Source organism: Mauremys mutica, chromosome 1 (genome assembly GCF_020497125.1).
Source record: "Mauremys mutica isolate MM-2020 ecotype Southern chromosome 1, ASM2049712v1, whole genome shotgun sequence".
NCBI classification, from domain to species: domain Eukaryota; kingdom Metazoa; phylum Chordata; order Testudines; family Geoemydidae; genus Mauremys; species Mauremys mutica.
This window is the reverse complement of record NC_059072.1, coordinates 347,860,726-347,878,593: the sequence shown is the minus strand read 5'-3', so window position 1 is coordinate 347,878,593 and position 17,868 is coordinate 347,860,726. Positions and strand designations below refer to the sequence as shown.

At 44.7% G+C, this 17,868-nt stretch overlaps 1 protein-coding gene across 1 annotated transcript in view; it reads right to left on the bottom strand.

Moving 5' to 3' along the window:
• Positions 1 to 4,900: 4,900 nt before the first annotated feature.
• TENM4 (teneurin transmembrane protein 4) overlaps positions 4,901 to 17,868 on the bottom strand; it is a 766,570-nt gene continuing 753,602 nt past the window's right edge. The window contains exons 31-32 of the mRNA XM_045020846.1: positions 15,491 to 15,633; positions 4,901 to 6,711 (exon numbers count right to left, since the gene is read on the bottom strand). Of these exons, the coding sequence (XP_044876781.1) occupies positions 5,953 to 6,711; positions 15,491 to 15,633 (902 nt within the window). The 3' untranslated portion in view covers positions 4,901 to 5,952. The remainder of the gene's footprint in view (positions 6,712 to 15,490; positions 15,634 to 17,868) is intronic.

Genomic DNA, 17,868 nt, shown 5'->3' with positions numbered 1-17,868 from the left:
CCTTAAACAAGGTACATTTAGTGGGAGGGGCATTCTAAAACTGATCATTTTGTACAATGCAAACAGTGTGTCTTTTAAAAAATCACTCTCCAATCCTGGAGGATTTTAGTTAAACGTACCCTACCGTTAAAAGTCCATTGGCTTGCTTTTGTTTAAAATCAGTAAAATCTTTGTTGTAACTTGGGAAAATAATATAGTTAAATATTTACTATGAGCTATAATAGAAAAGAAATGGTGAAAATCATTCAGTCTGAATAAGGACAGTATTAACACTAACAAAACCAAACAGGCCAGTGGTTAACACAATGGGTTCCTGTGAGGCTTTCTATGCTATGCAGGGATGGCGGATTGTGTGTTTCAAGATAACAAGGTCCAAAGTTTATTTCACCAAAGGGCCTGTTACAATGTGCACCATTATGAACATAATTTGTACGTGTCTTACCCAGGTTCAACAGTGCTAAGATACAGCCTTTCACTGCTGAAGATAAACCAAATACCAGTTAACAAGCTAAGCCATCTTTAGCTCCATTATTAACATTGTGTGTTTATGCCCCCTTGGTGTTTAAAGAGCAGCCACATTGCTGAGATCTGTGGTCCTGGTTTCATTTATGCTGCGACTGAATCAAAACAGACGGCCGTGCTATAAATATGACGCCCCCCCCCCCGCCCGCTGTAAATCACAAAATCAAATTCTAAAATTTCCTGTTAAGAGTCTTGTCTTTGCATAATGGAGTGCACTGTCATTTATCACGGTGACATTTACAAGTCACAGCTGAAAAGGTGCTTTATTAGATTTTTTTTTTTAACCAATTTTGATTTATTCTTGTTGCAGCGTCCGTTTAGCAGCCTGAGCAGAATCTTACCGTTCCCTCAGCTCAGTAAAGCGACCACAGATACAGCACAGAATTCCCTCACTGTTCCTAACCTACAGCCAAATGATGTCTTGAGGACAGCTCCCAGTCATCTGTCTTTTAAACCCAAATCGAGCATGAGGGCGCTTAACGGCCTCCATCTATTTTGTTCTTGCCTGGTATTTTTTAGTTTGGTTGGCCCATTTTTGCCACGGCTCTGATCAATAGCAGTAATGACAAAGATACGATGCGCTGTATGAGTCCCTCCGGTCACTGGTGCTTAATGATTTTTTCCAAGCTCTGGATAGACAATTTCTGTCCAAAAAAGCTTGGAGGAAACAAACATTGCAGTACATCTCACAGTGCTAAATGAGTCTAGTGGGGGCTGAAATTGCTACACAAATGCGATGCCTTCTGAATAATGAAAGTCAAAGGTAGGAGTGAGCCAAACCTGTAGGGGACAAAAATCTGCACCGATTCCTCTCTGCAGTGGATGGAAAAGTGAAAAAGCTGCAGCTATCCATCCCACAACGTGAACTTCCTATGGGCATAGCTGGAAGCTCCATTGTTGGCTCATTTAAAACAAGGTTGAAGAGTGCAGTAGAATTGTCTGCTGCAGAGACCGACCTGCTATGAGTCTGGTCCAGATGATACAGGTGCCAGGTCTAATTTTGCTTAAAAATAAACACATTTCAGTACATGTGGCTTGATCCTCAAGTCGACATGCAGGCAAAAACATCCACTAATCCAGTGAGAGTTTTGTCTGAGTGCAGACCAAGACCGGTGGGTGCTTGTCCTTGATACTGCTGGCCTAGGCTGTGAATTGATGAGTATAGCATACCCCCCAAAACCTAGATTTAGAGGTCAGCAGTGGCACTTCAACCACCGTTCACTGTCACTTGAACCTGCTGATTCGCACTAGTTCCATGTTGAGGGAAATGTGCAAGGGACGGGGGTTGGAGTTCTTTTGGGGCAGGATGTGTGCTTGTTAGTCAGAAACTAAACCCAGCTGTTCCAGGCTAGCTTGGTCCTGGCAGTGATTCCTACACAATTATCATTAAAATTAGTATTTAGGGTAATGCCTCAGGGTAGAACTTAGGACTCCTGCATCTGACAAGCACAAACCTCGACTGCCTGAGATCAAACTCTTTTATCAAAAAGTTGGTAGCAGACCCATAAGCCCCTGTGTGGTTCAGCGCCAAGAGGGGGACAGAGCCACCCACTGTAAGTGTGGGATAGAAATGGAATGTCAGGCTACAGGTGCCATACGGGAAAGATTTATTCACAGATTATGGGACCATTGTGATCATCTAGTCTGACCTCCTGTATAACACAGGCCGGAGAACTTCCCCGAAACAATTCCTGGAGCAGATCTTTTACAAAAACAGCCAATCTTAATTTAAAAATGATCCACCACGACACTTGGTTAATTGTTCCAATGGTTAGGTACTCTCACCGTTCGAAATGGACCCATTATTTCCAGTCTGAATTTGTCTACCTTCAACTTCCAGCCATTCGACCATGTGAGACCTTTCTCTGCTAGATTAAAGAACCCGTTATTAAATATTTGTTCTCTATGTAGATACTTACACACTGTATTCAATTATTATTATTATCAGCCACATGAGTATGTTGTTCAGCAGGGCAACAATTAACAAGTGGTCAAGCAGCCCTGGATTTTTTAACATTCCCCTTACCCCAGAGGGTGAACTCCACAGAACAACGCTGGACTCTTGTAGACAAGACCCTTATGGCAGGACAAGGGGAATTTTACAGTGCCAGGATAGTAAATCGCCTTTCCAGTTTTCACCCCCCCCGCCCAGTAAGATGAGTGGGAGACATCCCAAACCTCTCTTGATACTATTGCTCTGCTATTAATAGTGCTGCAGACACAAGTAGTCAACAGTCTCCTTGATCGATTGTTTAGGTTTGTCTTAGTTAGTGCTAGAGAAACATCATTCTGCTGAACGAGCTTTTTAATAGTCAGGAGAGAAGAGATTGAAAATAACAACTCCTCCATTTCCTGGGCTGTGCACAGACTCCAACTCTAGGACACTAATGGACTTTAATGGGAAGTCAGGCAGTTTTAGACCCAGCACATTACTTGTGAACGAAGAGTTAAATCTAATTTGCACTGATTTTTACCACGATGTGGATTTGGATCGCTCTTGGCTACAGGCAGATTTGCGAGACTCATGAAAAATGGGAGACCTACTTGGATTCATTAGTTGTGTAATAACCTGAAGACTCTGGGTAAGGCTATAAAGGTAGCATCTCAGTCCAGCAAGGTTTCCATTGGGAGAGTTTCATACTTGACTTTCCTTTCCTCTACTCCATGTAAATGTAGCAGATTTACCATCGTAAAATCCCCATTACATTTTTAACAAACATATGTGAATGGATACATGAGACTTCCCTGGCTTTCCTACTACACTTTGACAGAGCAGCATTAAAAGGGAAGAGGTAGTGTACGAAACAGAGCGTCTAGCTGTTTTATAACCCACTAGGCTTGAAGATGGGCAGCTCATTCATTTTCAGCCAGCATTTGCTCAGCTCTGTTTCAGAACCTCCTCCTCCCAGTGAGTGAAAGCACTCCGACAGAACTGGTGCTGATTTTCAAGACTTACCACTACTTGCTATTTACTCCTGCCAATATATTTCTCCATAAAGGATGCTTGCCAGTTCAGTCCTGGCCAACGCTCGTCCTGCTCTGCAAGGTGAAGTTCTAGAATAACACTGAGTTACTGTATCAAAAACACTCCCTTTCCTGCAAGCCAGGAGGAATTATTAAAACAGAAGGATGGTAGGTAAGCATCAGAGATGCTGAACCTCACATGGGTCAATATTTGGGTTCAATTAAGTTCAGAATCTAAAACTCTGGATGCGTCTCTCACTGGGTCTGTAACATTAGGTTAAAAATTTTACGGCAAACAGGCTCTCTTGGGGGATTTCCTTCACTTCCATCTGGTAAAAGCATGAGAACAGCCAGGAGTGGGCCTTAAGGACCGAGTCAGACAAGTTCTGCATCCACAGGGAAGCCGTGATAGAACTGGGGCCACCACCATTTTCTCTATCCATGGAGTTTGTGTCCACCGAGTCCTTTCCACCTTTGTTGCTATCCTGTAACTGAGCAGACCCGGGGATACCGCCTTGGCAGAAGGCAGTGATGCTGGTGGTGGGGTTTGCTGAGCTTGGTGGATGCAGCGGAAGAGGGCGTGATTTTAGGGGACTATAGAATAGGGCTGGCTCTGAAACCTCTCTTGTTGTGATGTTTTGGCATGGCTCAGTCTGTCTCTGAAGCAAAAACTGAAGATGAAAGAAGTTAAACATTTCAGAACATGTAAGAGGTTCTGAGCTGCTCTCTGAAAGCCCGTGAAAGTTCAGGGGTGTGTGTGGGTGAGGGATAGCTCAGTGGTTTGAACATTGGCCTGCTAAACCCAGGGTTGTGAGCTCAATCTTTGAGGGGGCCACTTAGGGATCTGGGGCAAAATCCGTACTTGGTCCTGCTAGTGAAGGCAGGGGGCTGGACTTGATGTCTTTCAGGGTTCCTTCCAGTTCTATAAGATAGGAACACTCAGCCTTTCAGAGCCAGGTCATCCTGAGGTCTGGGTGGCATTCACACCTGTGTTTCTCTGACTGCAGCAATGCCCCATATCAGCAGAGAATTTTCTCAGGAAGAAGCTCAGCTCAGTCTCCTTGTTCACTTGAATCACAAGGACTCTTGCACATACTACAGCATGGGGCTTATGTGCGTACAAATTACGTTAGCACGTCAAGCACCTTTGTCGTCAGTTTCTTGTAAACTATTTGGGTTCTTCTCTAGTGGGCATTTCTATTCAAACACCTCCTTGTTCACTGTTAACCCTCACTGGACTACTCACAAAATTTGAGCTCCTTCATATCCCAGTGGGGCGAAAGGGGAAAGGAACAGTTAGAGAGTTGGTTGCAATATTTCCCCTGCTGCTGACTAAACCTTTTAAATTCCCTGCTGACAGAGTCCCAGAAAGGCATGTTTGCCATAGCCATAAATTATTTACCAACCTGGCACTGAAAACCAGTTTCCAGACTACTAAAGACAGCCCCGAAAACAAGAATGCTGGAGTATGGATTTGCTGCACTCTTCAATGGTACGTGGGAGACTATCCTACTTTCAGACTCAAATTAGCTTCCTAAAAATGAAGTTGCTTTATCGGACACAGCCCAGTGGACCGCTGAACACACAACCTGGTGTACTGAAATACTACACATTTAATGGGGTTATGTCTACAAATTCGGTGCATTCAACGCACCTAGAGAACAGCTCTAGGCATGAGAGAGGATGTTTTCCAATAGAGCGGGAGCATCTTTCTTGGCCTTTACTGGCTTTTTAAACTAAAAACAGGATTTGTGCATGGACCAAAAAAGAAAGAGAAAAAAAATCTACTATCATAATGAAAAAGACTGGGTTTTTTTTTAATTCCAGTTCAGGAAGGAAGAGAATCATCTTGCAAGTTAATATATTCAGCTCCTTTTGCCACTATAATCTACTTCTGTGCAGCAGGAGCCCAAGAAACACTTTCTGTCCCAAGTGAAAGGTGAAAACTCCTTGTAAGTTCTCTTTTGAGGCACACAATTCAGACAGTCACTTTGAGAGACTCGGAATCATTGTCATCGTCCGTTTCCAGCATGCCCAGCGTTTCTGAGCTGTTCTTCGGGGGGAAGGCTATCTGTCCCTGTCCCAAATAAAAAAGGATTAGGATGAAACAAGTTAGCACAGACACCCATTTCTCACTTCACACCGAGTAACCCATGGATGTACGTTGACAACTCCCCACTTTAAATTCCTCACAAAAGGGAAAAAAGGACAAAAGAGTAAATTTCACTGTGATCACACTACGGCAAAATATACCTTCTGTTCATGGCAAAACACATGTGAAGGCCAAATTTAAAATAAAAAAAAAGGATGTTGCATGAGTTACAGTGCAACCATATTCCTTCTCTCCTTATTTTCCTCCCCCCGCCAGGTTCAGTTTAGAAAAAGGATTGAGTACAACACAGTCAGGTAAGTGGCCACAAAAGAGTAGCTGTCTTTGGCAAGAAGTCACCGCATTGACCCGCTCTGTCACCTTCTGCCCATTTCACTCTGTCTCATAAAATGGATGTTGTTGGCGCTGTCTGAGAGTTCTGGGTATTGCTCCACTGAGATCACAAAGTAGCCATCGTAGCCCTGCACCCGGCCCGTGTTTAGCACTTGCTGCTTCTCCCCTTCTGTCCACGAGCGAATGCCCTCCTCCCCATCCCGCAGTCTCTGCTGCTCCCTGGCCCAGGCCTGGGCTATGGCGCGCTGCCTGGCTAGCTCCAGCACGCGGGCTTTCTCCTCGTCCAAGGTGGTCCCATAACGGGTGTTTAGACACAGTGCGCCATACTGGAGCTGGATGTCTGTGTAACGTCTAGTCCTTCCACTGAGCACTGTGTTGATCTGGGACACTGTAACGTTCACACCGTTCTCCAGGGTTCTCCGCCCGCCACTCAGGCCCAGTATGGACAAGTCGCTTTCTGACGGCCCTTGCTTAACGAAATAATGTGTGTCCACTCCCTCTATGGTGAAGTGCAAGTTCTCCAGGTAGTGGGCGTTGTTCAGTATGGCTGCAATCCGGCGCCCATCCTCGTTGGCCAGACTGATGATGTCGGTGGCCACACGCCCATCCTTCATGGCAAACTTGACCCCTTTGCCGAAGACAGATCCTCCCGAGGCAAAGTTCTTGTTCTCCTTGACCGTCCGGCACCCGGCGATGCTGGAACTGTAGATCTGTTCAAAGCGCTCTAGGGTGACGAAGGCTTTCAGCTGTTTCTGCACTTCACACTGCACTCCCAAGATCGACTGGGAAGGGAGAGAAAGAGAGAGAGAGACACAAATTAGAAAGAGAGGCCAGGGGACTGAAAGGTATCGCTAGCACATTGGAGAACAGAGAAATAACCTGGTGTGATCCAAGAGCCAAAGGGTTCTGCTTCCTCTAGCTACTTCTTAGCTTTGGTCTGGAAAATAAAGTCTTTTTAATGAAACAACTGACTGAGATTCCTGTGCTTGCAGGCTATTCTCCCTACTGCCATCATGCCAAGACACTGAACTGAATGTAACATCATCCCTTTGACAGAGTGGAACGCTGGGGTGGACAGAGACCCCAGCATGGAGGGGAGATTATGGTTTAGTGGTGACTGTGAGAGACAGTTGCATTCTACCCCACTCCTTCTGTGACCTTGGGTAAATTAATTGCTCAGGCTTCAGTTTTCCTCATCTGTAAATCAGAAATGATTCATAGCTGATTACTGGGAATCTTCTAGTGATTAATATTTGTAAAATGCTTTGAGGAAAGGTGCTCAATAAGCTCAAAGTATTTAAATAGTAGCAGTTTCCTTCTGTTTTAACCCTGTTTTTGATTCCACCCTGCACTATCCTCCAAGGCTGCGCATCACAGTGTGATTCGACTCCCTCGGGGAACTGATGGGCAAGGTCCCCTGGGAGAATAACATGACGGGGAAAGGAGTCGAGGAAAACTGGCTGTATTTTAAAGAAACCTTATTGAGGTTGCAGGAACAAACCATCCCGATGTGTAGGAAGAAAAGTAAACATGGCAGGCGACCAGCTTGGCTTAACAGTGAAATCCTTGCTCGTCTTAAACACAAAAAAACAGCTTACAAGAAGTGGAAGGTTGGACAAATAACCAGGGAGGAGTATAAAAGTATTGCTCAGGCATGCAGGAGTGAAATTAGGATTGTTTAGTCTGCAGAAGAGAAGAATGAGGGGGGATTTGATAGCTGCTTTCAACTACCTGAAAGGGGGTTCCAAAGAGGATGGATCTAGACTGTTCTCAGTGGTAGAAGATGACAGAACAAGGAGTAATGGTCTCAAGTTGCAGAGGGGGAGGTTTAGGTTAGACATTAGGAAAAACTTTTTCACTAGTAGGGTGGTGAAGAACTGGAATGGGTTACCTAGGGAGGTAGTGGAATCTCCTTCCTTAGAGGATTTTAAGGTCAGGCTTGACAAAGCCCTGGCTGGGATGATTTAGTTGGGTTTGGTCCTGCTTTGAGCAGGGGGTTGGACTGGATGACCTCCTGAGGTCCCTTCCAACCCTGAGATTCTATGATTCTATGATCCTCACTCTGGCCAAAACACTCTTTTCCAGAGCCCCTCAATGCCACCTGAAGCATTGGCCAAAGTGGATCATTCAATAGTCAAGTGAGGTGCTACCGCTCCCCTCCCCTCACTGATACAGTGCTCCCAGTCTTCCTGTGGGATCAGGTCCTTGGCTATTAGGACCCAATCTTGAAGCTCAATTTTTACAGAGGCAAAACTCCCATTGACATCACTGGGAGCTCTGCCGGAGTAAGAACTGAATAGGGACCACAGCCTTAGATCACCTGCAGACAGTTTTAATGCAAAGTGTTCGCATATAAGAGAGCAAATGCCCTGAGTGATTCAGCGGCTTATCATTACTGCAAAACGTCTGCAGAAACACACTCATCCATTGACGGGAGTGCCGTCTTCTTTCCTACTCCTGTCCAGGAACAATTATCTGCTCAAATGTCACCAAAGCGAGACGATGCCGTAACAAAAGTCTCCTGTCCCCGCCAAGGGCTTCATTCAATCAGGTAACGACAGCCAGCATTAAAAATCGGTTACAGAGGAAAGGGGGCCGCCCTCACTTTTTTTTTAAAGTGAATTTAATAGCTGCGAAAGGTGCTGGCTTAACAGCCCTGGAAGCTGAACACTCCCGTTTCCTTCAATATGCCTTAGCCCTTTCCTGGAGAGACCCTTTTCTAGGGGTGACAGAGGACAATTCAGACTCCATGATTAGTCTAACTTTGGCGTCTTGGTTGAGTCAATGCTAATTTACATGGGGGGGCTGTTATGAGCACCTGTCACCGAGGCATGTGATTGAGCAGATGCTCTATTTTGCTGTTACATATTCAATTTATAATAGTCTCTCAATGAAAGGCTGAACGGCTACAGGACTGTTTAGTGAAGGATCTCAAAGCTTTTTACAACAATGAATGAGGTTGGCCAAGAGGGTATATTACCAGCCCCATTTTAGCCACGAAGAAAGCGAGGCACAGACGATAAAGTGACTCGCTAAATGTGTCACTAGAAGTTTGTGGGAGGCCCTATGAGGCTAAATTCTGCACTGACCTATCCCCTGTGCGAGACACCTGAAAGCAGCAGGGTTGTAGGCGAACTCCATTAAGACACAATGGGACCAGTGACAGAGGCACAAAACCATCCCTTTCTCCAACATGACCCAATATACGACTCTACAGATGTGAATGCTATAAACTCCCAGAGGGCCTGATCCTGAGTGGCGTGGAACACCTGAATCGCCTAGTGACTGCTCTGTGAGGAAAGGTGTCGTGTTAAAACAACAAAACCTCAGTCTCTGGATGCTGCTCAGGAGGACCAACTAGAGTCACATGCTGAGCCTGCTCCCACTGAAGTCAAAGGAGATTTTGCCACTGACATCAACTGTGACATGAGCAGGTCCAGTAATTGAGCAAATCCTACATGGCTTGAATGGGCCGTGAAAAATTGGGCTGGATAAGCTTGTCCTATCGCTTTGGTCTGGAGGAACAGGTTCTCTGGGGAGGTTCTAGTCTGCCCTCCTTTTCTCAGGCTTGTCACGGGCTATGCCTGTGTCCTGAGCTATTTCAGCTACCATCCCTGTCGTGATTAGGGAGGGAAGAGGGGCAAGAATAGTAAATCCCACTGTTGTTAAACCCGTTTTGGGACTCAGAGCAAAAGCTTAGACTCCCACTGAATTCTGGGCAAAACTGCCTGGAGATTCTTATAGGGTGGGACCTGGTTTGCCTGTTCTTAAATGTGTAGCCCAGAACTCGAGATGATGAAGGGCTTGCTAGACCAGCCTTCCCCACGCAGGACTGGTCCCTTCCATTTATATGTACATCTGGTCTATTTCTCAACAGCCAGGTGATGGTCCTCCCTCCTGAGACTACTGAGTAGCTTACTTCATTTCACTGAGAGGAAGGGTGCTGGTGTTCTGGACGTCCAGCCAAACCATGACCTTTATAGACGCAGCCCCACATGAGATTTCCCTTCACTGGCCTCGCCATTTAATTCCGGGCAAACAATTCTGGGTTCCATATTGACAAAGCTCGTGCCCTTCAGAATCAGGATACCCTGGAGAATTTGCATAGCTGCATTTTTTCCCTTCTCCATTCCTCAGCTGTTCTGATTACCAGCTGGCGTAGTGCTGGGTCCCTTATTAATCAACTCCGAGGTTCTGCTGACACTGCAAGACACAGCTGAAATGTAACTTTGCCCCATCCTGCCACAGGTATTCTCTGAATCGTGGAATACGCAGGCAGACGGCTAAGTTAAGGTACAGACAGACTAAATGTCCTTGTTTTTTATCACCAACTCAGGCCATTAAATACTAGATTTAAAACATGTGTTTAGCCTCCTTTGTGTTTTTAAAACACACGACTTTTCCTTGACATAGCAACACACAGCCTTTGTGAGGTTCATGACATGATACAATGTTTCACCGACTCATATGGTCATCATCATTCAGAAATAAAAAACAAAACCCCAAATACATGTGGACATAATATCTAGCCTGGGGTTTAGTGGGAGTGCCCATGATATAACAGCAATAGCACTTAACACCTTTCACCTAAAGATCACAATGTACCACAGGACCTCAAACATCTTGCTCGTTTTGTCTGTCTTGTCTACGTCTAGCAAGGACCATCTCCTCCTTTAGCGTTAGAAAGCACCTCACTGCAGGAGTAATTTCAACCAACAATAAGGAGGTGCAGAGAAATGAAGGGACTTCCCCTTCCCCAAGGTCCCACAGTGAGTTGGTGGCAGAGCCAGGAATAGAAACCAGGTCTTTTGACTCCCTATCCTGTGCCCTACCACTGGACACTGCTTAGTTAGAGCTATAATCATTCTAGCCAAGGAGTAAACAGAGGGGTTGCCGCTGAGCAACACAAGGCACTTGTGCTGGCTCCCACAGGGGCTTAGCTGTGGTGCTGCTCTACCATTCCCACCCTTCGCTATCCAGGGACACAAGCCTGCAAACTAAGGTCTCCCCCATGGCAGCGCAATGCATTATCACTCATAATAATTAAAAATGTCTCAGTTATCTTGAAAGTGAGTCCTATAATACGGGAGGACTTTGAAAACTGCTTAATTTTAAGATCTGATGACCTTGAGTGTATCCCTTTAATAACAGAGTGTATTTGGGAAAAAATCATCTTCATATATATAACTATCACAACCCCAGCCTGTATGCTACACTGTGAAAAGGGGGGAATGCAAACAGATTATGCAGAGTTCAAAGGGACAGCGTATCCCTGCCTTTGAAATGCTCAATCATTTCTGTTTCATCTGACAACCCATTTTAATGAACTAGCAAGGAAGAGAAACATAAAATTACCATCTGAGCTGAAGATGGCATGGAGCGGAGTTCTCTAAAAATGCTGTAGCTTTTGGCAACTGGAACCCAGAGGTACAGTATAAAAACAGCACTAAAGCAGAAGGGAGTTGTGGGGGGATTTATTGGTTATTTTATTTTAATATTTGTCACTATCCACAACTGACATCTCTATTCTGGGTTTGTTTTTCCTTCCGATCTTTTTTAATCAGATGCCCTTAGGTGACATTTTACTTTATCTAGTAATGACCCATTGGAGACTGATCTTCATTATTTGTTTGCTGCTGTACAGAGCTCAAGAGAATAGTACATTACAGCAAGCTTGGAATGGTCGCTTGTATTTTGCCTGCAGTTCTTGAGGATTTAAAATACCACAGCTAGCTTCTATCATCTCTTGTTTTTAAATAGTGCCTTTCACGGTGATACCTAAAGCTTCCATTTCCCATCATAAATAGCCAAGGTGTGAAAGAAATTTGAACCCCTTTCCTCGTTTCTCCTTGTACCAATATACCATGGGTGTATATTTCCCATACTAAAATATGGGCTTATTGTTGACTTGCTGAGTCTAGGCTCTGACTAAGGTAACTTTATGGAGTGACAGTAGCATTGTAGACTCAGGAAGGTATAGTGTGGGAGCTCAAGAACTGGGGAGAGGCACCTCAGTTTCTGTCCAGTACCCCAAGTAAAACATCTTTGCATTAGCTACACCAGAGTCTTGCCTCCTCTATGCCCCCTGACAATACTGGAGAGGGGTGAAAGTGGTCACTGGGTAAGTAAAGGAGCTTAGCTTGGCTTTCTTACGCAAAATGATCCAGACACAGGGTAGCAACTGAGTCTGCTTTGTGCTATGACTGCAACTGTAGTGATCCACAGAAAGAGAGGAGTGTCAATAAAACAGCTATACAATAAAGAGGCTTAATCTGTTTAGTTTAGTTTAAGAGAAGATCTAAAGGTGACTCTATCATGGTCTCCAAGTACCTACATGGGGTAGAGATTTCTGATAGTAGAGAATTTGTTCATCTACCAGAGAAAGGCATAATGAGATCCAATGGTTGACAGGTGACACTAGAAAAATTCAGATTAGAAAGAAGGCACAAATTTTACCAATGAGGGTACTTAACCATTGGAACAACTTATCTAGGGACCTGTTGCATTCTCCATCACTGGCAATCTTTAAGTCAGGACTGCATGTCTTTCTGAAAGATATGCTATAGGTTAAACAAAAGTTATGGGCCCAATGCAGGGACTCTTGAGTGTAATTGGTTGGCCTACGCTACACAAGAGGTCAGAGGAGATGATCTATCATTTCTGTTTCATCTTACAACGCATTTTAAGGACCTAGCAAGGAAGAGAAACAGAAAATTACCATCTGAGTTGAAGATGGCAGAGAGCAGAGCTATGGTTCTTTCTTATCTTAAAAATCTACTGATCTGATTTTTGAAGGTGTTTGTTTTGATAATTTCATAACATTTCATTACAACTTTGACCTTTAATTTTTTTAACCTGGTTTTTTTTAGCATAAATTAATTAAAATAACCAAGAAAAAATAAATAATGAAATAAATTACCTAGAAGAGTTTCAAAACTTTTATTTTTCAGGGATTTTTTTTTCGGAATTGGGAGAGTTGTCACACTTGACCCTTTCCCATGAACAGGTTTGGTTTTGACACACTGGCATTTTCCAAGGAAAAACACGTTTTGTCAGAAAATTCTTGACCAGGTCTATGATTTCATTGCCGAGCTTTAGGCATTAAGTTTGTGGCCTTTAAGTTTAAGTCATTCAATCCAATTAAAGCAGACTTAGTGCATGGAAGAAACTGTTGCACGAAAGGACAACTTCTACCCCTTCGTGGTAGGCACAGAGAGCTCACTTGGGGTGGAACTGGTGTGGCTTGAGTGCGGAGGAGGGGCAGGGACAGGATGCAGTGAGTTTGTACAGGGACTGTGCACCTGCACTGCAGAGCCCAGCTCCATTTGGCCACATGGAGGAGGATGGAGCAATGGCAGGCCAGGTCCAGAGATCTGTCACTATGTCAATCCCCTCGGCCTCCCCCATCTCCTCCAGGCAGAAGTGTTAGGGCCACAGGGGCTGCAGTAGGCTCTGTGGGATCTGAGAGCACTGCAGCACCACCCTACAGAGATTCCCAGCGTCCAGCCTGGTCACTGGGGAGAGGATTTCCCCCCACGTGACACTGCACAGAACCCAGAGCTCCTAAATCCCAGTCCTGTGCACGAACTCCAAGGCCATTTCCGTTTTTAACCCCTGACAGAGAAAAATAAGGTGGTTCTTGTTGGGGAAAAAAAGGGTTGGCCTCATTTTAAAACTGACGGGATGGGCAAAATGCACTCCTGATCGATCAGATTTGGCAGGCAGGAAGAGTCAAGCCTTGTGTGTGTGTGTGGAGGATCCTCCCCTGGGGAAGTGACTTTAAAATACACAACAGCCTACTCCATTCCACGGCCAAAACAATACAGATCAGCCTCTGCCTCCTACAGTGTGCTGAGGAAAGCAACAGCTGAGCTGGGCCACCCTTCCCCTGCAGCCAATGCTGCAGACAACAAGCCCCAGGTATCAGAGCCTCAGTGCTCATGAGACTGAGAGCAGTATAGTTAATGAAATGATGACTGATTCCAGCCCCTGCCCCCCCCCCCCCGCAGACAGAGCTGTACGAGCGCCCGCAATTACTCGGTAATTCAACAAGACGAAAGGGAAAAAGAAGCAAAATTGGATTCAGGTGCTGCAGCTCTGCAATATGCCAGAGGTCACAAAGCATCCCCTGCTGGCCAATAACATTGAACTTGTTCAACAAACAATTTAGTGACAGCCTCACAGTCACAGGCAAAAAGTGCAGCACAAGAGAGTATTGGATTTTAAATGTCACTCTGGAGCTGCAGGGGGATAACTAAGCTAAGCTGAACCTAATGCAAGGTTTATGGCATGCTGGACATTTCCGAGCTGGGTGATGCTCAAACTCAGCATTAGGTCTCCAACCTCCCATCCCTGTAAGGCAAGTAAAGCCCAACATTATGGAAGGAGATTCTGGGATCCTGTTATGTGCTCCGAAGATAAAATGCAGTGTCTGTGAAGGGTTACGTGCCTGGTTCTTCTCCCGTTATTTACGCTTCTCAGAGAAGGGAACTGATTCTGATCTGTTAGGCCATTACAGTGATGTGAATCAGAAGTCACTCCACTGGTGGCGTGGAGTAACTCAGAATTAACATTGGTGTAACTCAGGGAAGTATGTGGCCCACTGAGATCTGGGATCCAAGGAGTCAGAGAAGGGGAAGATCTGTTACACAATCTAGTTGATAGCATTGGAGCTAATGCAGCGTTGTCTGCAAGAGTATATTTTCCCGTGCCTTGCCCAGACTAGTTTTAAATGAGCCTAGTGATGGGATGTCCACCACACACCTTGGAAGGCCATTGCCCAGTTTAACTAGTCTAACTTGCAGGAAGTTTGTCCTATCCACTGGAGAGTGCGGTCTCTGAGTTTGTGCTGGGCTATTCCTAATGGGAAGAGAGCAGTAGGCAAGATGCTTGGGTTTTAAGTGACTTTTGTTTTCAAGGTGCTAATCCCTTTTTGTGCATGAAGTATCGGCCACCAAAAATGAACTACAAGCATCCTGATTTAGGCCTGAATTAGTGTACGATGACTTGGGACAAAATCAAGCCAAGTAAAATTTAAGCTGTCAGGAATAGCTTTCTTATGGAGAGACCTTTTACACTGTAGAGTAGTCTCCTAAGGGAAGTAATGGAAGTTCTTTTGCTTTTAAAACCAAACCGGACAAAGCACTAGAAAATATATTGTAGAAAACAATTCTGTCTTGGGGCGTGGGTGGATGATCCAACAGGTGTTTTCTATCAGCTCTGATTCCTTGGTTTAGGGAGCTAGCATGTGATCTGTGGTAACATCACATTTTTTAAGAAAGAAAAACAGTACAGATTAGTTTTGTTCAGCAATCACCAGCAAGTATCGCAGAAAGGACCCACGGCTGATAAAGACCTTCAGATGGGATTATTTAGTCACATTTCATTACTGAAGTGAGGAGGGACAGCACTACTCACAGGCTGACTTTCACTCAGGTCCCTTGAGCATCTGCAATAGCAGATTGATTTTAATTTCTTCAGCGAATACTGCAGCTGGATCCCATGGTGACAAGTGCCACGCCGGTGCCTAAAATAGACAGACTACGTAGTCACATTGCTCACCTTGCTATTGTCCCACTCTTGGGTTTTCATCTGCGTGTGGATAAGCTCATACGATGGCTCCATTGCATCCGTATCTGGCTTGGGATATCCAGGGATCACATTGTGTAGTTGGAAACCAAAGGTTAGCAGCCAGCTGTTGACATCTGGGATGTGAGAGAAGCATAAGCAGGATTACCTTTTATTGTTATTTGTACTGCAGTAGAGCCTAAAAGTCCCAGTCACTGACCAGGACCCCATTGTGAGAGGTGCGTACAAACCTAGGACAAGTATACTGGTCAGCCCTGGCCCCGAAGAGCTTACTACATTTCATGCATCTGAGTAACACCATCAGAAATGATTATTTAAAGTATCACATTCCAAAACTATAGAGGATGAAGGAAATTACCAGAAAACCAAACAGCATCCAGGCCACGTCCTCCACTTTTCCACACAGCTGAAATATACATTTTGTTAAAAATGTCAAAGGCCAAAGCAATCGTTCTGGCTCCAGAAGTTCTGAGAGTTTACAAGGCATCACGCACAAGAATGGTGCGACGCAGAGCAAAAAGCACAGGAACAAAAATATAACAACAAAGGTCGAGCTGTTCAAACCTGCCTAAGGATTCAGATTCTCTAGGTGGCTTTGAAAAATCTCAGCTTTAATGCTGGTCACCCGGAAGCATCCCAAGTGGTTTATAGGCTACGGGATAAACTGAGGTGCTCATGAGCCAGGACATACAGGTAGGGAGGAGCAGGCCAGACGTACTGGGCACTTGGGTCAGGAGCTGAGCGGGGGTTCAAGATATACCTCTTAAAGATGTATCCACTGCTTGTGTAGGTAAAAGCCACACTTTTAATTTAGCATAGGTAGGTTCCTATAGTTACCTTTTTTTTTCCAGTATTGTTTAAAAACAGCCTCCACATGATCATTCCATTTACACTCATTGGGTCTGCCACAGTCAAACTGACCTGCCCTCACATTGTGAGCAGCACCATGTATATGATGGTCAAACTCAGTGGAGCACCATTCAGGAAGCTCTTTATTCTGTACTATGATAGAGGGGGGAGTGTTGGAACCGGAAGGGAAGTGATAGCAAGCCCATTGCTTGGGAAGCTGAACATTATAACGGAGAACATGCTACTAGATCAGGGGTCAGCAACCTTTCAGAAGTGCTGTGCCGAGTCTTCATTTATTCACTCTAATTTAAGGTTTCGCGTGCCAGTAATACATTTTAACATAAGTCTATAATATAGAACTAAACTATTGTTGTATGTAAAGTAAATAAGCTTTTTAAAATGTTTAAGAAGCTTCATTTAAAATTAAATTAAAATGCAGAGCCCCCCAGACTGGTGGCCAGGACCCGGGCAGTGTGAGTGCCGCTGAAAATCAGCTCGCGTGCCGCCTTCGGTACGCGTGCCATAGGTTGCCTACCCCTGTACTAGATGAACCACAGGGAACATTCCTACTTGGGCAGGAAGAGGGACTCGATACCTTGGTAAGTCTTTTCAGGCTCTAACATCTTCGATTCCAAGGCTAACAGGAAAGACAGCCGAGTGAGTAGCTAGCTGGAGAAAATAATAACTCACTTGGCTAGCTCCTGGATCTGCCTGGCAGCAGCATATAAAAGACTCCCCTATTTATCTACTTCAGAGCATATGATGATTCTAACCTCGCTTATTTCCGTCGACTCCAGAAAGAAGGAAGGAAAAACGGACACTACTATAATCACCAATAACCTACCCATCATTTATCCAGCCTCTGAATAGCATCCTTTGCTGGGAAAAGCTGAGGGGATGAGGGTCAAAGTTTAATTAACTATCAGCTCCCAAGGGGTCTAGGACTTCCATATTGTAATTAGCATCGTGTTGGTGATTCATTCATTTCAAGCTCCAGTGTATCAACAAGAGGTCTGCTTTTCATTTCATCAAATTGAGTTGACACTAGTGGGACATTCTGGATGAGGGGATCTGTTAAAAAAAACATGGCTTTTCCCCCCGCATGAGTTTAAATGCGTGTTTTTCAAGAGACCGTTGGAAAAGCATTAGGGATGGAAATGACAAATAATGTGCTTCCAGATGATTGGAGAATCAAAAGCCAAACAAACACACTGTCTATCGCTTGTTTTCTTGCAATCCAAAATTTTGAGATTGGGCATGGGTCCAGAAAGCCCTTGCATCAATCCGTGTGGAAAGAGGGATTTCTGTAATAAAAACACTTTTGTTCTCTCACCACACACTGTTTTAGAAGTGTCTTTGGAAGGAAGGGGAGGTGTGTGCTTGGCGGGGGCGGGGGTGTGTGTGAATAAAGCTTCGTTTAATTATTTTCTTGTTTGGTGATGAGGCGTCCCTGTTTCCAAATCCTCCTAGTGTGAAAATAACAGCTTTGATATGCATATTCT